Raw genomic sequence first — 21,079 nt, 5'->3', positions numbered from 1 at the left:
TTACTGCCCTATTTAATATTAATTATTTTAAATTATACAAATTCATATAAGAAAATTTATTATCAAGAATTTTATGAAATCATATATTATTATTAAATTATATTTAATAATAATTATTTTAAATTTTATTAAATCATATATTTTATTAAATTATATTCTATTCCATTACGTCTCTATTCCATTACGCCTCTATTCCAATACAGCGAACCAAACGTAACATTTTTAAGAATATTCGAATTTACTCTTTTAACTTCAAGATCTCATGTAAATTTCATGAGAGTAATCAAATCATAAACAAACTTTATAAGAATTTTCACCATTTTTACAAGAAAGAATATGCAAAAGATTTCATAAATCAAATAGACCTAGCCCACGATATTGAGACTTCATCAATATCTTTTGTCTCAAATAATCTCACTTTATAACTTTCACTTTGTCTAGGGGATTATCCCACCGAATACTATGCTTCACCCAAGGCCATAATCACATTAATCATTAATATATCCTAAATCACATCGCATCAAATCACATAGTCAACCTAACAAGAACCTACACTAAATGACAACCCACCTATTAAATAAGAATATGTAAACTAAATATCTCCCATAAAAACCTCTCCACTTCATGACTAGATACCCAAAACCACCAACTATGTACAACCCCCTCTTCTCTTCCACCTTAAATGCCATTAACGACTCTTGGTTTTTCGAGTGAGTTACTTCCAATATTTCAAGAACACATTTTAGTATCAACAAAATTATACAATAAACATTAAATTAAAATAATTTTTAAATATAAAAATACAACAGACCATTGACACATCTAATAAAAATGCATAATAATATTTTTAATCCAATTGTATATACCTAAAAATCTCTACCGACTAGATTTAGGGTGCGGTGCGGTGCGTTTAGCTTACTTTTTATCTCACGCTACAGTATCGCTACAGTATCTAATCTCACCGCCACTACTGTTTTTACACTAACAGCAGATAAACGCACCGCCCATCCAAATTTAGTTACGGTTGCGCTTACGTGAACTGGACCACCACACTTCAGGTTGTTTGTTGTTCAGACAAGGTAAGTTTTTCAGACAGAAAGCGACAGAAAGCAAAAGTAAACAAACAAGTAGTTATTTTAAAATAATAATAATAATTGATTGCTTAGGTCATTTTCGGCATAATTTAAGTCACGTGTTGTTCTCTCTCCGGTTGGAAATTTTCGGTATTATAACAAGTTAACAACTTGCATCTATGTTGTATTTTAGTAATTGTGTTAAATCAGTACCTACAATGATAACATAAATTAATTACTAATAATTACAAAAAGAAAGAGTTGAATTCTTCAATCAATTCCAAATGTTTAAAGATTCAAAGTAAGAATGTTTTAATAAATTAAAAATTAAGTATAAAATTTTAATATTAAATTTTACACTTATTAATTTTATATTATAAAATTGTTTGATATATTAGCACTGAATATAATTATTTTATTTGATAAAATTAATTATTTCACAATTTTAATCTTACTGATATTGTATGATTTATTTTATTTTAATAGTTTTGGATAAAATTAAATATAAAATTTCAATATTTCAATATTTTAAGAAAATAAAGAAATAATTTATTTTAAAAATAAAATCAACTTAATATTTTTCACATTAAGTGATCTACTTACTTAACATATTCAACATTTTTTGTTGAAATTTTTATATTAAGTAAAAAGGTAATATAATTATCAAACGCAATTAAAAATTAAAGGTTGAAAATTTTTCATTTTCAATTAAATGAAAATTTTAATGGTTTATCAAACACGTTCTAAGTTATTATGTTGTTATAAGTGAAGATTTACTAAAATAAGTATTTTGATAATGATTTATGATAAAAAAATTTTGACTTACTTTGTTTTATGATAAGAGTTTTGATGTTTGTAAATCTTGTTTAAACTTGTAATTCAATCTAATTATTTTATAAAACATTATAATAAATATCATAAACCTATAATTATTTCAAAGCAACAATAAAAGAACTCTATCGTTCTGTGGTTCCATGGCAAATGGTTTGTTAGTGCTCAAATTAATAAAACAGAGAAAATTGAATATCAATTTAAATTAAAATGTTTAAATTTAAATTTCATCAAATTTTATTTTAATTTAAATTATAATTAAATATATTTGATTCGATTTTGACATCATATTTGATATATCACAGTTGTCTGATTTAAAGTAGTATATTAAAGCAATAAATAAGAAAGATATTTATTTAGGAGATAAACAATGATAGCGTTAGGAGATTTTTGAAAATTTTATCAATTAAAAAGTGATTTTAATGTTTGATATATTAAATTTTATTCACTTTCTTTGAAATTTAACTTTTCATTTAGAGGTACTTTACCATGAACATGTCGATGTAATTCCCATTATAAAATGTGGAAGAGTTACTTCCTGTGGATTGGAAAATCAAAAAAATATTAAGATAAAATTAACCCTATTTTATATTACTTTAGGATATTAGTCTTATTAATAAATGTAAAAATAAATTATTGCCTACTTCCTTTGACCTACTACTTGATTTTTTATTATTTCAATAAATTTTTCACAAATATTATATATACATAAGTTTTTTTAATTTATTCGAAAGCAAGTTTTATATATACATGATTTCACAAGCATATTATTTTATATTTAGAAAATATATGTAGGACAATTTTGAAATAATTTTGTTTTCAATTAAAATTATAAATTAAAAAACTAAAATTAAAATTATCAATTAAATTTTATTATAAAATTTAAAACATGAATATATAGAAAATATTTAATGAACCAAACATGATAATGCAATATTTACAAGATTTTAATCAATATCTTTCAATTTATATCAAATATTGTAAAATAATTTTCTCAACAATTACATTCACAATAGTTACATTCTAAAGAATCACATTCTATTAAAATCATAACACGAGAAACTCCACTTTCCTTAAGGTGGAGTCCTAAACAAGGATTATGGTAGTTTAATTTATTCAACCCGGTCCAATATTTTTAATAAAAAATTATTTGGAGGTATTTATAAAATATGCAAATATTAATAGAAAAGAGTTTTATACAGTAAATACTAAATAGAACATGTCATAGACAAATGTAATAAAAAATTGCTCATAATATTTTAATCCAATCTACCGACCCTGATTTAAATTTTTAAGAACCGAGTTACACGCTGACGTAAATTCTAGGTAAACTTCTGCAATTAGACCCTATACTTTATGTAATTTATAGTTTTAGTACCTATACTTTAATTTAAGTCCTTGTATTTTTAAATTTTAAAATTTTAGCCTCGACTAAACAGTGGAAGTTAAATTTGTTTGGTTAAAGTATGTTATTAGTCTTGTATTATACGTAAAGTTATAGATTCAATCCATGTTCCTGATTGGATCATTTTTAGTCGCTATAGTTTTGGATTTCAAAATTTTAGTCTTAATGCAAACAACAGTTAGTAAATCTATTAACTAATTTTTTGTGAGCAATATATGGAAATAGTAAACCGACATGGTATTATACATGTGATAATATGTTTTGCACATCAAATTTTGAAAATAACAAAATTTAATAACTACCATTTGGTCGGGCTAAATTTTAAAATTCTAAATTACAAGTATTGAAAATGACTAAATTAAAATACAAGCGCTAAACACACAATTTACATAAAGTATAGAGTCTAATAGGAGAATTTGACCTAAACTCTACTACCATATTTTGAAGTTGTTTGTTGTTCGCACAAAGTCAACAAATTATTTTCATCAAATTTAAGATTTAGTACTTATACTCTAATTTAATTCATTTTGGCCCTATATTTTTGAATTAATTAATTTTAATTTATGTACTTTTCGTTTGAAATTTTAGTCCTAACCAAATGATAGAAGTAAATTTTGTTTGGTTAAATTATGCTATTAGTTATGTACTATGTGTAAAGTTGTAGATTTAATCCATATTCTCTAATTGTATCATTCTCTCGCTTTGTTTCTTGAAGTTCAAATTTTCAATTCTAACGCAAGCAAAATTGTTAACTTCATTAACTTTTTTTTTGAGAAGTAATATGTGGAAATAAGAAGCTGACATGGCATTACCCATGTGATAATAAGTTTATCGCATTTAATTTTGAATATTGTAGGACTTAATGAATTTAACATTTGTCATTTGATCATGACTAAAATTTTAAATTTTAAAAAGTACAAAGATTGAAAATGGCCAAATTAAGTATAGAGAACAACTTATGCATAGTATAGGGACTACTATTGGAATTTTATCAATTTTTTTGTTAGGGATAAAACAATATTTAGTTCTTAAATCTAGCAAGGTTTTCATTTTGGTTTCAGAGTTTTTTTTTTGTCTATATTAGTTTTGGAATTTGATATATTTTCTTAATTTGATCCTTTAACTTGGATTCTATTAAAATATGAGGATATCATCATCTAATTTTTGTGAAATTATATTTCTTTATAGCCTTCATATTTTTAGATTTTATACACAATTTTAGATAATAAAGTGACGACGTGACACAAATTTAAAGTATCACATAATCGTACTTTAATTGAATTCAAATTCAGAAATCAAATTAATTTTTTTTCAAGTTTTAAATTTAATGTGAATAAGAAAATTAAGAATCAAAATTAAAAATTATCAAATGCAAGCAACAAATGTTATTTGAGAGAAATTGTTATATGTACCCTTCCCACCACATCATTTATAGTCTCTTTTAATTATTTAATGAAATTTAAAAAAATTCATACTATAGACACATAATTTTGGTAATTTATTTACTCTATATTAGGGTTAATAAAAAATCTGTTAGTAGTTGGGGTTAGTTGAGGTTTGTTGTAAAGCAGTTGAGTAACAGTTGTTGTCTTTGCTTTAAATACATGTAGTGTGTATGAGAAGAGATATGAAAAGAAAGATATTCTCTTTTCTATGTGGTTTTTTGTTATCTTAGCACTCTGAACCTCAAATTCAGAATTTTGAATCCTAAACCCCAAACTTTAAATCAAAACTCAGACTTAAACCACAAACATAAACCTTAAACCTCAAATCCCAAATTCAAGTTCAAGGTTTAAGATTTAGGTTTAAGGTTTAGTGTTTGAGATTTAGGGTTCAGGGTATAGATTCAGAGTTTAAGTTCAAGGTCTTGAGTTCGGAGTAAAAAAATTACTAAAATTATATGCCAATAATATAAAAAATTATTGAAATACTATTAAATAATTAAAAAGAAATCATGAATAATGTGGTGGGAAGGATTCATCATTTGTGGAGTTGAATTTTTCAATAATTATAATGATAATTTTAAATGTTGTCCAAGCATGACTTTTATTTTATATGGATTATGTTTTCAAACTTGTTTTTCTCAAGTTAATATTTTATCCAAACTTGGAGAAAAAGATATTTAGATTTATTTTAGCTAAAAATTCAATTGATTTTTAGTAGAATATTAGAAAAATATTTAAAAATATCTTCCATTGACACGTTTTGTCGACAAAATCATAACATGCGTACCTTCATTTATTGGCTCCTTTCCTTTCACGTCCCTCTCCGCTATTCTCTACTCAATCAATGAAGATTCAAAAGGAATTATCGAGTGAACCCAATACCACAGCAACAAAACAATCCTGACCATTTACTTACAATACTTTCTCAATCTAGATTATCGTCAACGGTTAAAATCGTTTTAGGACTTTAAACTGTCTTTTCAAAAGGTCTATTGTACAATTCTGTCTTTTTCCCATCTCTTTGCTTTCCTTTCACTGTCTGCATTGTAGTACTCTGTTATTTTTCTCTGTGATTCACTCATTTATTTTTCCTTTAAGGAAATAAAATATTTCAATTTAAAAAAATTATTCAGCATTTCTTTGCTTAAGTTCTTCCGAATCAGGTTCGGATTGGAGTTTAATGATCCAAATGCTTTATATTCTCAGTTCACAGTTTTGAGATTCGGAACTCGAGTTGAGGTGAGTTGGATTCCGACTCGGTTTCTGTAATATTTTAAGCTTCAACTTAAGCCGTCAAATTAACTCTGTTTGGCTGGCAAGAAAAACTGGAGGAAAAGGAAAATAAGATGCGTTTTCGTTTCTCTGAGGTTTATTTCTGTAAGTTTGAATTATTTCTTCTTCTTCTTTTTTTTTTTTTTGCTTTCTTTCCCTTTTGTTTAACGCTGAAACTTACGGATTTTGAATCTCAATTTCTTACTTTCATTCCCTATTTCTCAGCAGCCAAACTCGAAGCTTTGAAAATATGAGCTATCTTTAATTGACTGTTCCACGCTTCAACTCCGTTTTTTATTTTTTGAATTTTCTACAGATTTTCGGTGAGGTTAGCATCTGGAACTAGAAAATTCAGCATTTCTTTGCTTACGTTCTCCCGAGTCAGGTTCCGGTTGAAGTTTTATGATCCATATCCGTCTTATTCTTAGTTTACAGTTTTGAGATTCAGAACTCGAGTTGAGGTGAGTTGGATTCTGACTCTGTTTCTATTTTTTTTAAGCTTTTAACTTGAGCTGTCGAGTTAACTCTTTTGGCTGGCAATTAAAAGAGGAGGAAAAAGAAAAGGAAAATTATATATGTTTTAGCTTCTTTGACTTTGAGGTTTATTTCTGTAAGTTTGAATTATTATTATTATTATTATTATTATTATTATTATTATTTTGCTTTCTTTTCCTGAAACTTACGGATCTTGAATCTCAATCCCTGTTTCTCAGCAACCAAACTAGAAACTTAAGAGAATGAGCTATTGTTAATTAACTGATCCAAAGCTTCAACTATATATATATTTTTATTTTGAACAGATTTTCAGTGAGGTTGGCAGCTGAAACTGGAAGTCTCTGGAACGAGAGTTTTCGGATCCAAAATCAAATACTTAAGGGAAATTGAATAATAACAATAATAAAATCAAGCTCTAAGTTATTATATAGTTAAATTCTAGCTCGCACTTCAAAATAACAGATTCGTGATTATTAGTGGTATACCATGGCGATCGGGATCTTAAACTCTCTTTTAGCCTCTGATCATAGCTCCATAGTTTCAATGAACTTATTCGTGGCGCTTCTTTGCGGTTGTATTGTGATTGGTCATTTACTAGAGGAAAGCAGATGGATGAACGAGTCCATTACTGCTCTTGTCATTGTAAGTTGCACTTTTGCATATTTACATATATATATATATGTATTATATTGCTCAAGAGGAAAAAGGCATTAATTTTCATAATTTTGGTTTTCTTTGATGGCAGGGGGTGTGCACTGGAGTTGTAATTTTGCTTACAACGGGAGGAAAAAGCTCTCACCTGTTAGTTTTCAGTGAAGACTTGTTCTTCATTTATTTGCTTCCTCCTATTATTTTTAATGCGGGGTAAGTTATTGATGTTTGCAGTTAATCTCTATTTATATTTGTTTTCCATTTACTTTATGAGGACATTTAGGTTGCCCTTAGTTAAAGTGCATTAACTTTTTTTTTCTTGGGTTTTACTTTCAATTTTGTTTAGGTTCTTGTACGGAGATAATACTTGAAAGGAAAATGTTAAATCTTTGCCTGATTATTCGTACTTAATGAAAAAAAAATACAATTAATACATTTTTATCTTCAATTTAATAAAAATGATGCATTAAATGCAAAAAGAGTTCCTAAAATAGCAATTAAGGAATCATCAACTGTACCTATAGGCTTTGAGTAACCCGGTCCTACTTAAAACAACAATGATTGATTTTTTTTTCTTCTTTTTACCAGATTCCAAGTGAAGAAGAAGCAATTTTTCCGCAACTTTATGACTATCATGCTGTTTGGTGCAGTTGGTACTTTAATATCATTTGGCATCATATCTGCAGGTATGTTTAATGTTTTGATAACTTTTGTATGTTTCAACTCATTATTGGGTTAGTTCAAGGTGGATGGTTTATGAAATACATTGTTTTCAAATTATTGGTAAAAATTTGGGAAAGGTGCTCTGATTTTATAAGTTCTGTAGAAGTGCAATGTATGTTGCTCCGACTCTTCATTTTTCTTGAAGTTACCCTTGTTTGACACCTGTGTTCGACATATATCCACATGAGTATAGGGATATAACCATCCAGAAAAACTTAAAAGTATTGACCAAATCCATTTCAAACATATACACGTCTAACATTCACACCTGAATCTAAGTAACATAACTTGTGATTATAGTCATTGTTGGCTGCACAAACATGCACATTTAGTGACAAGCACACATACTGAATTACTAGCTGATTGGCCTTATCTCTTAGAGTAAGGTTTTATTTCTATGGTTAAAAAAAAATTACTAATTGCTAATTTTTTCCCTAATATCTACTATTTCTTTTCTTATTTACTGGGAGCTAGGTGCCATACAGTTTTTCAAGGAATTGCATATTGGTGATCTGCAGATAGGGGACTATCTTGGTGACATTCATGCCTCGCTAACTCCTTTTCCTATATATTGTTGAATTTTATGTTTGTCTTTTGCTAATTCTCCTCACTACTCTGAACTGCAGCAATTGGGGCAATATTTTCTGCAACAGATTCTGTTTGCACTTTGCAAGTATGTATGTTCGAGATCTAGGTTCCCATTAAAATTGTTAAACAGTAACTGCGCCAATCAATTTATCCTCTGCTTGTTTGTCTCAGGTTCTTAATCAGGACGAGACACCTTTGTTGTACAGTCTGGTTTTTGGGGAGGGAGTTGTGAATGATGCCACATCAGTGGTTCTTTTCAATGCAATCCAGAGCTTTGACCTTACTCACATCAACTCTACCATTGCCTTGAAATTTGTCGGAAATTTTTTTTATTTGTTCATCTCAAGTACTTTGCTAGGAGTTGTGGTGAGGCTTTCTTTCTATTCTCAGTTTTAAAATACCCTTGATTGTGGTTGGATATTATTCCTAGTGATCATTTTTGTTTATCTTCTACAGACTGGACTGCTCAGTGCTTTCATTATTAAAAAGCTGTATTTCGGAAGGTTTGTATTAAAGTCCAATTTTCATATGTTTGCCTCATTTAACTAGCCGAGGATAAAAGCACAGTGCACTTGAACTTGCTCAACCGTAATCTATGTTTCTCATACTCGAGTGTGAGTGTCAGATATGGACATGTGTACAGCATGGGGATATTGAACTTTTTTCTAAGTTTTTCTATATATTAATAGGATTTTTGGAAGGCCATATTCTCATGTCTATATATATGGGACATGGGTGGTCACTTTCAATAGTGGTGTTAATTTTACATAATAATGAAGGCAAGGAGTTCTGGTTTGTTTACTATACGGTCTTCATATCATTTTTCTTCTTGCAAAAACAGGCATTCAACTGATCGCGAGGTTGCTCTTATGATCCTCATGGCTTACCTCTCATACATGCTCGCTGAAGTAAGGTTTCTTAGAACTTGCAGGCCTCCTTGTCAATGACTGTTTTTCTTTTCTATTAATGACAATATTGGAACGTTTGTCTTGCAGCTTTTCTATTTAAGCGGAATTCTTACAGTATTCTTTTGTGGGATTGTTATGTCTCACTATACATGGCATAATGTTACAGAAAGTTCAAGAGTGACAACAAAGTATGTTCAATCTCCAAAATCTGTTATTTTGAACTGTTAAATCAGTTTTCCACCTGCCAACCTTTCATGTTATCGTATCTCATCACTCCCGCATATTATTGCAGGCATGCTTTTGCTACTCTATCATTTGTTGCTGAGATCTTTATCTTCCTCTATGTTGGTATGGATGCTTTGGACATCGAGAAGTGGAGAGTTATCAGTGATAGGTGAGGCCAATAATACACTGTTTTTATATCTTACTATTAACTCAAAATTCATATTTTTCTATTACGAGTTAACAGAACTTTTTTTTCTCAGCCCCGGAAAATCAGTTGGGGTGAGTTCGATTCTACTGGGCTTGATTCTTGTTGGAAGAGCAGCCTTTGTTTTCCCCTTGTCGTTCATATCCAACTTGACAAAGAAAGCTCCTCATGAGAAAATTGAATTCAAACAGCAAGTATGTGTTTCGAACCATTCTAACACATATCTTTCGTAGGCTCGGGATCAATAAATTTTTACCTCTCTGTGGACTTATATTTTGCAGGTTACCATTTGGTGGGCTGGTCTTATGCGCGGTGCTGTCTCAATGGCACTTGCTTATAATCAGGTATAATGATTCAACTTGTTTTTTCTTTCATGTAATCCAACATTATATATCATTAGTAGGATCTTTCAATACACAGAAGTACTCCTAAGTCTTATATACAATCTTTCAGGGCAAAATAATAGATTTTAACTTATTTAAATTTATATACAGTTAAATTCTATATAAAATATTCAATCGATAATTTAAGGGTTCTGACAGAAAACTTGTGTATAATTGCAAATTTTTTGTTTTCTTCCTGAATTTGCAGGACTAGTAAAGAAAAAAATGTGTAATGACGAGTCTAATATTCGTTCTTTTGCAGTTTACTAGTTTAGGGCATACTCAAGTGCGAGGGAATGCGATGATGATAACCAGCACAATCACGGTTGTTCTTTTCAGCACAGTGGTAAGACATAAGTCATCCCTTTAATTATTCGATAGATCTTGATTATGACCTCTTACCTTTGTTCTCATACCTCCAATTTTTTACCAAACACCACAGTTTTCAAATTGCAAGGAAGGTTGTAAATGAGACATTTATGTTTGTAAGCTACTTGGGTTGACTAGAAAAATATTCTAGTTTAGTTTGAACATCGTTGAGTCAAGCACAAGCTGTCGAGTAAGCCAAACTGAGTATCTTAATGCTTTACCTGAGTGGCTCACAAGCTTAATTGAACATTCTTTTTAGATAATTCTTAATTCAAACTTAAGCTTGAGCATAAATAAATTGAGTTCTACGTTGAGGATAGGAATTGAGCTTGTTTTTAACTTGGTGAACAAGGTAGATTGTCTAATCAAGCCAACTTGGTTGTTTGAGTTTTAGCTCGAATTATGGTTGAATTTTAAAAGCGAAACTCAATAAAGGTTGAGCCATGTTTTGGGCTCTAAATTTGGAGCTGAATTCTGCTCAGCTCGGTCATAGCTCTAATTGTAGCATGGCAGTCGTAATGTGCTTTTAACTGTTGCACTTCATTCCACATCTCTTTTATGTTTCCTTTTACTCGAGGAGGTAAAATAAATATAGTAGAAATTTGGAACTCAATTAAGTTTATGTTTGTTGAAACTATGCAGGTTTTCGGATTGATGACTAAACCATTAGTTAGGATCTTGCTTCCTTCTCCAAAACATCTCTCGAGAATGCTTTCGTCCGAGCCAACTACTCCTAAATCATTCTTCCTACCACTTCTCAACAATGGGCAAGGATCTGAGGCTGAACAAGGCAACCGAAGCGTGATCCGGCCGTCCAGCTTAAGAATGCTCTTGACCACTCCTTCCCACACCGTGCACTATTATTGGAGAAAATTCGATGATGCCTTCATGCGACCTGTATTCGGTGGAAGGGGTTTCGTACCATTTGTTCCCGGATCACCCACTGAACAAAACGGTCCTCAGTGGCAATGAAAAAGGAACTCGAAGCTGATATGGCAGGTACAAGAAGTCTAGAATGCTATACCGATTTCCTAAAATCATGGCGAACCCGGCTCAACAGCTGGACATTTCAGTGTGAAGTTTTGTGTTAATATTAGTGAGAGTTTTGCAGGTTGATTAGAACAGCAATTTTGTCCAGCACTAGCTGATTATTAATTTTGATTGTATATTTATTGTTGTCTCAATGGTGAGAGTATTCTCTTGATGTCATGTTGTTTGCTTTTAGAGTTCTATTTATTATGTATAACATTACTCTGTTACTTTGTGTACCTAAAATCCTATGAGAATTAAGAACTCAGAGAGTTAAGAAATTGGATTATACCAATCCTTGGACATAAATTCGTAATGATATAAAATATTTTTATATTATTTTGAATAATGTTTTGGGCTTTTGGCCGACTAAGAAACCGTTAATTTTAGTAAGACAAAAATGTTATCTTGTGGACTGACTCGCGTCACTCAATGATATTAAAAATACTAACATGAAAAACTGAATTGAATTTTTAAAAAATTATCAATTACATAATAAAAATACATGTAAGTGTAATAATCATAAATTTTTAAAATTTATAAATATATTATAAATTATAAGGGTAAGGATAAAATTCAAAACAAGTGATATATATAATAAATGAATGGTTAAAATATGTTCCAACTTCAGATATTTTTATGCATTTGAAATTTAATCGTTCTATTTTTATTTTCAGGAATTTAATTTTGTTACTTTTTAATTTTAAAATTTAGATTTAATTGTTGGCACTGCTAAAGTTCTTTTGTTAAATTCACTAATTTGACATTTTGAAATGAAAAAAGTACTACTTTAATAATCGTATAACAAGAAAATGACATTATAATGACCGAATTTAATAGAAAAATTGTAACAGTGTTAATAATTAGACTTATGCTTTTAAATAAAGAATAAGACTAAATTGTATTAAATAAAAGTAAAAGAACTAAATTCCAAATGTATAAAAGCTCAAAACTCAAAAGATATTTTAATTTAAATGAAATTCAAGGTGAAATTTTCAAATTTATATTTTCAAACATTATACTAAAAATAGCTCTTACTAATAAAATAATATCTCAAAATAAAACCAAACTTGAAATTCACAACAACAAAAATAGATATAAAAATTGTTGCCTTTTAATGTAATAAGCAACATGCTAGAAATATTGTTGTATAGTTGCTTAAAATTTTATTAGTAACTAACATAAATAAAATGGTTGCTTATGCAACTTAACTTTTGTGTTACGTAATTGTTGCCTCAATAATATATATAATTTCGTCATATAAATATTTTAACATAAGAATTAATGAACCTTACTCTTTTGTTATCTCTAATGCACCTAACTATTAATATATAATACATCCAATTACACATTAATACATAGATAATAATTAAGCACCTAAAACAACTGTTAATTAATACACACATATATAGCTATACAAACATATATTAATTAATCATTAATGCAAAATAATATTAACTATGGTTTTCAAAATATAATTCTCTAGTTTTCAATAAAGATCATCTAACTAAAATTTATTTTATATATATAAATGAATATAAAGCTCTTACATAATAATATTAATTCATGAAATGAGTTGCATACAATTTTACATAAATTTTAAAATGTAACTAGACCACTAGTCTATAAAGATAAATAAATAAGAATATGTGTTAATTTATTAATTAACTCATTAATGTAGTAGCAAGGGAGTTGTTTCCAATGCCTAACTCCAAGTTCACACACTATACAACAGTTTCTCCCTCCACTTCAGAAAACAGAAATCGAAATCATAGTACTCATCTTATAATATTATTATATAAATAAGTAGTCGTTTTGCAATTATTAATTATTCTTTTTCTACAAAAAAAAAAACATTGCAACTATTGAAAAACGTTTTATGGTTTTAAAATAATGTTGAAAGATATTTTACAAAAACGTTACAATAACTATGAAAAGCATTATCTTGCATTTAACTAGATAAAAAACTGTTACTTAAAACATCAATTGCAACATTAAAATAAACCATTGTTTTTGAGTTTAAGCAACAGTGACACTGACACCATAATCACGAAACTATTGCATAAATTGTATTTTTCTTTTAAATAAATAAATGTTGCATTGAAGTATAAAATTTAAAGCAAAAATTCGCTGTTTAGACAACACATACACAACTACCATAAAATTATTTCATAACGAAACAATTTACAGAACCCAACCTAATATATTCGTATACAGTTGACTAATAAATAAGATTTGACAAAAGAAATGCAAAAAAATAAAGGCTCAACAGTTTCTTTTTCGAATAAAGCATTGAAGGAACGAAAAGAACTTAAATTGAATATATGATATTATATCAATTATCCAACAAAAAGAAAAAGATATTATATCAATGATGGTACGAAACGAAGCATGCATGGTTTATACATTTGCAGGCCAAGAGCAGTACTTAACAAAATATAACTCACCTCTCTAACATGGATTATTTTGACCCTCCAGAACTCCATAAATATGTTCCATGTCGTTTCATCATTGCCTGTAACGCGCAAGTAAATCTCAGAATGTATTAATCTATAAAGGATAGCATTCAAAAAAAGAGCAGAAATTATGATAAAGGGAAAGAGCAATATTACATAAATGAAATTGAAAAGTGAACCGATCAAATTTTCGGTTTTCATTTTAATCAGTTCAACCAAATTAGTTTTTTAATGTTTAAACATGAACGTAATGTAAAATAACTATCATATAATTGTCGGACTGAACATAACATTGGTTCCCTGTCAACCAGTCCGGTACCGTTTATCCTTGCGAAAGAAATTCAGCATGACTAGCTATTCATAGAAGTGATATACCTGAAATGAAGTTCAAATGCGACGAGGCAGCCGCTGCAACTCCGAGAAAACAACGGAAGCAACATTAGCCAATCCAGGTATACTGGAGCTTTTCAACTCAGAAACGATGCCTTGAATCCGTGTAATTTCAGCTGCAGATATTGATAGTATCATAGCATGTGATAAGTATTGCCTACAAGAATAACCAACAGCCTGCAGTAACCGGTTCAAGAGCAAGTGAGAGATGCCCTTGCTGCGCCAGGACTCGAGGATTGAACCAGCCTTTGAGAGATTAGTTAGGAACCCAGTTGTGGCTTCCCTTGGAGCTGCCTTGAGCAATAAGACAACACATTCAGAGGCTACATCAGCAATGTTCGGTTCATGAGATGCACTTAAATCCAATAGCACTCCAACATTGCTGCCAAAGTCCATTATATCTCTAATGCATTGCTGCTGATTGACTGAGCCACTTGACTCGAATGAACCATCAAGTAACTGTGTGGGTTCTTTTGTGTAAACGAAACCATTTCCACTAGAGCGGAGAAGAAAAGCCTTAAACAAGCCAAGAGTTGGCTCAAGAAAGTCTTCCATATCCTTTGCACATACAAGCTCCAAAAGATTACCAATTTTTCGAACCACTTTTAGCTGCGAAAGTAACTTGGAATCCATCTCAGGAGCAGAAGCCAGAGCTAAACACAGTTTGACATTGTTTACATTTGCATTTGTTAGATCGCCAAGCAAAAATCCAAAACATTTTGAGACCATTTTCGGATCTAAAATATCAGGGATTTTGATATAATCAAACTCAATTAGCATCACTAGAAGCTTCTGTGCATACATGGGAATGGGATCCTCATCTTCAATCAAGGTGGGATAGAGTGGAAGAAAATGAGAATTAGATATCAATCTTAGATCCTCTGAACTTTGATCTTTTAATGAAGGTTCATTCAAGAAGATGACCATCACATCGAACATGATTTTCAGGCACAAAAATCTGGCATTACCATCTTTGTTGCCCTTGTAAAGAACAGCAAGACTAGGAAGAATTCCTTGGGTAAAAATATTAGGGCTTTCAAGAATTACAGGAGATTCCTCAAGTATGGATTCCAGAACTCGTAACAATGTTATTTGGAAATCATCCCGTCCCTGGTCAATGAAAAAGATGACCGGTATTAGTATTTGTAAGGAATATTTGTCTTACTGATATATTGTAAGGAATATTTGTCTTACTGATATTTTCTTTATTTTCGACATAACTATCCAACAGTCACACCAAGTCCAAATAATTATATTATGTGCACTAAAATAAAGAAAATGATCTGAAAAATTTATAATCAGTGATGAGAACAAAGGATGGCTCAGATAAAACTACTTACTTGAAATGGTGTCTCAACAACTTGGATAAGATTTGCCAACTGCCGCAAGATCTGATGAGTCACCAATCTGCTTTTAAATGATGAACTCTCAATAAGATGAAGAACTACAGGGAACAAATTAACATTATTCTTTGCAGCAGCACGACTGGTAAGGGCAGAGTTCTGCCCATGTCGTCGTCCTCCCATCATTTGCTGGATATCTCCGGTTATACTATCAAGTAAGCCGGGAACTGTAGATGCCACTTCATGAAGAAATGAATCTAGACATTGCTGTAGATAGTTATCCTTCTCTTTTGCCAATCTGTCCACTGTGTGGAGTAACCTTGCATTGCAAAAGAATTGCAGTAACCATCTCTTACCATTCTTACAAAGAAGAGCCACTGAAAGAAGTGCTTTGCCCCGTAGGGTTTCAGTTCCTTGTTCTATGAGAGACACTAGGCTAGGCACCAGATTCTTGTCCTCTACCAACGGTTGAAGGTACCTTCCTATATTTGAGAACAAATGGCTCCCAAGCAGTACCATATTTAGAAGATTTAAGCAGATTTGCTGCTCGCGCGGACTGCCCTTGTTAAGAGCAGATGCAATATCCTTGAGTGAAAGTTTATCTATAACAGATTGAGTGATATGGGGATTGAAACGAACAAGGCGGACCAAACAAGACCCTGCAGTTAGCCTCATGCTCTCTTGCTTCCCCACAGCCCTGTAAATGTAGCACAGGTTACTAATCACGTCCTGGCTGGTGAAACGAGATGCCCAATATCCTCCTTGGCTGCAAATGTTTTCAATTGTCCTAACTGCATAAAGCTGAGTCATATCATCCTCTCCTTTACGTAAAACTGATGACACCAATGAAACCAATGAATTTGGGACCTGCCAATAAAGAGGAGAATAATGGAACATATATGAAAATCAGCAGGGAAAGAAACAAATAGGCATTACATCAATACTGGCAGTTTCTGACTTGTTTAAAACATGAAACCTTGAAAGCAACATCATTAAAAATCAAGATTCCACTTATCAGGTTTACCATCTAAAAAGTTAGAGCAATGGCATATGAAACAGACCTGCCAGCCAGATACAGGCTTGTTGTTTTTTGATGGAGATTCAAGTGGGTTGTTATCTTTTGCTTGCTCATTTTGAGTGGAAATATAGAACAGTAATTCACCTAAAGCAGCCATAGAAAATCTTCTAACTTTTTCCTGGTAGTCTCTAAGACCATCACTAAGTGCAATTAAAATTCCTGAATTTGACAAATCATCTTCAATGAAAGTAGAATGTCGGATCAGCAAGCCAATCAGTGAAGCAAGTTGTACACGGAAAGCAGAAGTCTTGGACAGCCTGAGCATTTTGACAAGCATGAGCATTATCGGACCATTAGTCAAGATATTGGCTGCTTCTGCGTTATTACTAAGCATCTCAAGGTATCTAATCACATTTTGCTTCTCACCGGTGCCAGCACTTCCAAATATTGATATGATTCTATTGTTGAGTGCATCCAATTTTTCCTTCGACATTCTTACAAAATCAGACGGATGCAATGCCTCAAATGGTAGTGAAGGAAGTGCCTCTGACATTTTATCAGATTTTCTGCTTGGCATTACAGGTCTTACAGAAAGATCAGAAGTATGCCAGAGAACTTTGGAGATACTATTGGATGTTTTTGACCATTCAGACTCAAGGGCAGCCCCTGGACTTTCCTTAATTCTCTGGTTTCTGTGTTGAGAACTGACACTAGGTGGGGTTGCAGCCACTTCAACATGATCTGAAGATGATTCCTGATCACATGTTTTTGATTCATCAGAGGCAGGCAAATTACTCCCAGCTTGGCTGTCTGCTCTGTCAACGTTATTATCCCCCAATTCCACTTTGAATTGTTCCTGATTCTGACTTGAAATCTTCTCTTCAGTCGTACAAGTGGGGACATCTGACCCATCTGATTCATCATGCACTTCCTCTTCAGTGTTCTCATCAAAATCAAGTTCCATATCGGTGTTCTCAATTTTAACTTCAGATTCATTCTCAGAGCTATTAGGGACAGGCCTCCGGTAATTTTCCTTCTCATTCTCCTTCTGTAAGTTTGTTTTGGCTATTCTAGATAATCTCAAGAGATTCACACGCTTAATAGCACTAGAATGATCTTTATGCTTCTCCTCCGCTCCTCTGCCAGAAGCCTTTGGTTGAGTTTTACGGCCAACTGGTGTACCCTTAACTGGTGTCTCATGACCTCTTGAACCCGCCAGAGAATTCTCATCTTTCCTTGAAGCCCCCTTTGGATCTTTTTCCCTATATATAGGAGGGGTCTTGCTTTGAGAAGATCGGTCACCATTACGCTCTGAGAGACATGGTTTAGCATATAACTCAATCATGTTTTCAAAAGCGGGCTGAGGTGGTAAAGATACTTGAGAAAATTTATTCCTCCAAAAGGCATGCACACAAAGCTCAGGCCACTTTATTCTCTCAGCTGGATCTTTAATCAGAAGAGAATTAACAATATTGACAAAAGAAGGGCTTGGACTTCCTTCAAGTGGAGGAGGCGGATCTGAGAGGATGGATTTTACAAGTTGAGTGAACTCCCTGCCAACAAAAGGAGGCTTTCCTGCATAACACTCGTATAGCACACAACCTAGTGCCCAAAAATCAGATGCATAAGAATGGACACCTCCATCCTCAAACAATTCAGGAGCCATATAACAGGGAGTTCCGCGTTTTGCTTGTGGCAGCTAAGCAGTAGAAAGCAGAACAATGAACAAGTTAGAAACAAGAAAAAGAAAGGTAAAAGGATTACTTAAAGAACTTGATTAAATTGGCAATTTAATTCTGTCTTGGGTGCACAGAATGTTACAATGGTTACATGAACCTACCATGGAAGAAGGCGTTTTAGATATATCACTCAACTTTCTTGCAAGTGCAAAGTCACATAGCTGCATCAAATTAATACACAAATGTGAAAGCTCAATTGCGTAGGAAGTAGGATGATAGCAACTCGATCTTATGAAAAAGTTATTTTATGCTGAATAGGTACCTTTGTATGCCCATTCTCATCCAAAAGGATGTTTGATGGTTTTAAATCACAGTAAATGATTCCTTTTGAATGTAAATATCTAATAACAACAACCAACATTTCCATTAGTAATTCACAAAAGCTATATTACTCCAACTTTTTTTTTTTTTTGAAATATCTATATTCGACACATTTACAAACATGTATATAGAGATATGGCATTCCAAGGACCCTCCTAATACATAAAAAAATCTTGAAAGAAGTTGAAAGTAATCCTTTTGGACTCATACATATCCAACACCCACATTTGAATCTGAGTAACATAGAGAGATAAAAAGATTAAAAGACATACAAGACACTAACTGCAAATTGAATAGGAAATAGAACATATATTCTTACTGCAAAGCTTTGACAAGATCATAGGCCAAGAAATGAATTGAATCTTCTGGCAGCTTACCATCCTGAAATTCATCATTAAAAAGATTGAAAATGTAACCCAAACGTATATTTCTAAACAAGCATACCCACATTCGAGATCCTTGAATCTGTCTCAGTTAATCAGACCAATAAAATTTCACAGTTGCTTTCATGCTTTAAAAGAAATGAAAAACAGGAGGTAACCTGTAAGTACCTGCCGTAACAAGGTCATGAGATCTCCACCGGTACAGAATTCCAAAACCAACCACAAATGTGCAGAAGTTTCGTACCTTGACACACAAGTAACGAAATTGAGAAATTTTGAAAATATGCCAAAAATTTAGAAGTAAAGATCTAAATTGGAAAATAAACATACCATGAGTGAAACTTAAGTATATTTGGATCATTTAAAGAGTGAAGTATCCTAACCTGAAAATATATGGAAAAGATCATGTAAAAACAGTAAAATATAAGCTAATGTTGTATTAGCATTAGTAATTAAACATTAGTATTGTGGTTAAACTATTACACACACACACACAAAGAAACCAGCTCTCGCTTCTATAAAGATCATAAATAATAAAATTTCAGGCTAAAATTACATAAATGGCATCTTAATTTTCAATCTTAGTAATAAATCATTCAAATCAGCTCAATTTTTTTAAAAAGAAAAACTCGATGTTATTCTTGCTGAACTTTGCTCCGCTGTGAATTAAGCATAAATATCGAGGTTACAAAATTATCTCAAATATTCAAAAGAAAAAAAAAAACAGCTCTAACATCCATAAAGGTCATACATAGTATAAGTACAAGCTAAAATCAAATCAATAACATCTAAATTTTCAATATTAGTAATTGATCATTCCAATCATATCAAAAAATTCGAAAAAAAGAAGTCGATGTTACTTCTTGAAGAACTTTGCTCCGCTGTGATTTCTCGACACTTTTGATTGCAAAATACTCAATCGTCTTCTTCTTCCGTCCTTTATACACACTCTAACAAAAACATTGAGATTAAGAAAAAGAAAATGAAGTAAAATAAGCGATGAAAAATTTTGTCGAAATCTGAGAGAAATGAGGAGATATTACCGAATATTTTCCACGACCGATGGCTTCGTAGATGTGATAATGGTTCATGGTGAAGATGTTAGGGTTCTGATTCGAAAATTGAAAGAGCTGAGGAGGGTGTTTTGGGAATAATATTTTGTTGGGAGCTTTCTGAAAAAAAGAAGATAGCGAGACTCTTGAGAAACCCAAATTTTGGCTTTAGCGTCTTATCAGATGAAGAGAGAGAGAGAAAAAAAAAGATAAAAAAAGAAGGAACTGTGAAATGAGCGGGAAATTAATTTAAATTGAAAATCAAAAGAACGAAAAAAAGTTATGTAAATGTCGGGCTTACGTGGCGGATCAAATCGAAATCACGTGATTTAAACGTGACAAGCGTTGTCCTAAGTGTGTCTTAAACTAAATTCAGGGAAAAAAGCAACATTTACCCCTAAACTTTGCAATTCTTTAATTTAGTTTTTGAATTTTTTTTGTTCACATTAGTTCTGAAATTTTCTCCCATGTGACGACGTAACACTCTGATATTATGTCACGCTATCACAAGGACTAAAATAGAAAAATTTTGTTAAATTCAATGATTAATGTGAATTAAAAAATTTAAAGACCAAATTAAAAAATTATTAAATTTAAAATTTAAATGTTGTCTTATCCTAAATTTTAATCTTTAGACCATAATATTTAAGCTCCAAACGTTCAAGTTCAACTTAAAGTTTCTTTAAATTAATATATGGATGAATTTTTTATATTTTAATTTTTAGTAGAATAAATCACCTTTAAACGAATACATTAAGACAACACATTAACTCTT

General features: G+C 31.3%; 2 protein-coding genes across 5 annotated transcripts; one reads left to right on the top strand and one right to left on the bottom strand.

Annotated features, from left to right (window-relative positions):
- Nucleotides 1–5,826: 5,826 nt before the first annotated feature.
- On the top strand, nt 5,827–11,891 carry LOC105796807 (sodium/hydrogen exchanger 1). 3 transcript variants are annotated; one of them, XM_012626623.2, is made up of 16 exons: nt 5,827–5,993; nt 6,343–6,487; nt 6,827–7,163; nt 7,267–7,385; nt 7,761–7,858; nt 8,370–8,429; nt 8,522–8,568; nt 8,655–8,849; nt 8,940–8,986; nt 9,325–9,391; nt 9,479–9,579; nt 9,684–9,785; nt 9,877–10,015; nt 10,103–10,165; nt 10,467–10,550; nt 11,216–11,891. In XM_012626623.2, the coding sequence occupies exons 3-16, from the start codon at nt 7,008–7,010 to the stop codon at nt 11,543–11,545; spliced, it is 1,608 nt and encodes a 535-aa protein (XP_012482077.1). In that variant the 5' UTR covers nt 5,827–5,993; nt 6,343–6,487; nt 6,827–7,007; the 3' UTR covers nt 11,546–11,891. The 3 variants fall into 3 exon arrangements, with proteins under 3 accessions (XP_012482077.1, XP_012482076.1, XP_052484003.1); XM_012626622.2 differs by having other exon boundaries at nt 5,829–6,131; XM_052628043.1 differs by lacking the exon at nt 6,343–6,487 and having other exon boundaries at nt 5,831–5,993.
- A 2,003-nt stretch (nt 11,892–13,894) lies between these two features.
- On the bottom strand, nt 13,895–20,499 carry LOC105796806 (serine/threonine-protein kinase RUNKEL). 2 transcript variants are annotated; one of them, XM_012626621.2, is made up of 11 exons: nt 20,296–20,499; nt 20,113–20,202; nt 19,583–19,635; nt 19,421–19,496; nt 19,189–19,250; nt 18,811–18,889; nt 18,650–18,709; nt 16,853–18,508; nt 15,789–16,658; nt 14,434–15,558; nt 13,895–14,117 (listed from the first exon to the last, which is right to left on the bottom strand). In XM_012626621.2, exons 1-10 carry the CDS (start codon nt 20,341–20,343, stop codon nt 14,446–14,448), a joined length of 4,107 nt encoding a protein of 1,368 aa, XP_012482075.1. In that variant the 5' UTR covers nt 20,344–20,499; the 3' UTR covers nt 13,895–14,117; nt 14,434–14,445. The 2 variants fall into 2 exon arrangements, with proteins under 2 accessions (XP_012482075.1, XP_052484002.1); XM_052628042.1 differs by having other exon boundaries at nt 20,113–20,189; nt 20,296–20,463.
- Between the last annotated feature and the right edge of the window lie 580 nt (nt 20,500–21,079).

The sequence above is a fragment of the Gossypium raimondii genome, chromosome 3, assembly GCF_025698545.1.
Source record: "Gossypium raimondii isolate GPD5lz chromosome 3, ASM2569854v1, whole genome shotgun sequence".
NCBI lineage: Eukaryota > Viridiplantae > Streptophyta > Magnoliopsida > Malvales > Malvaceae > Gossypium > Gossypium raimondii.
Note: the sequence above shows the minus strand (reverse complement) of the source record. Positions and strands in the feature narration are given on the sequence as shown.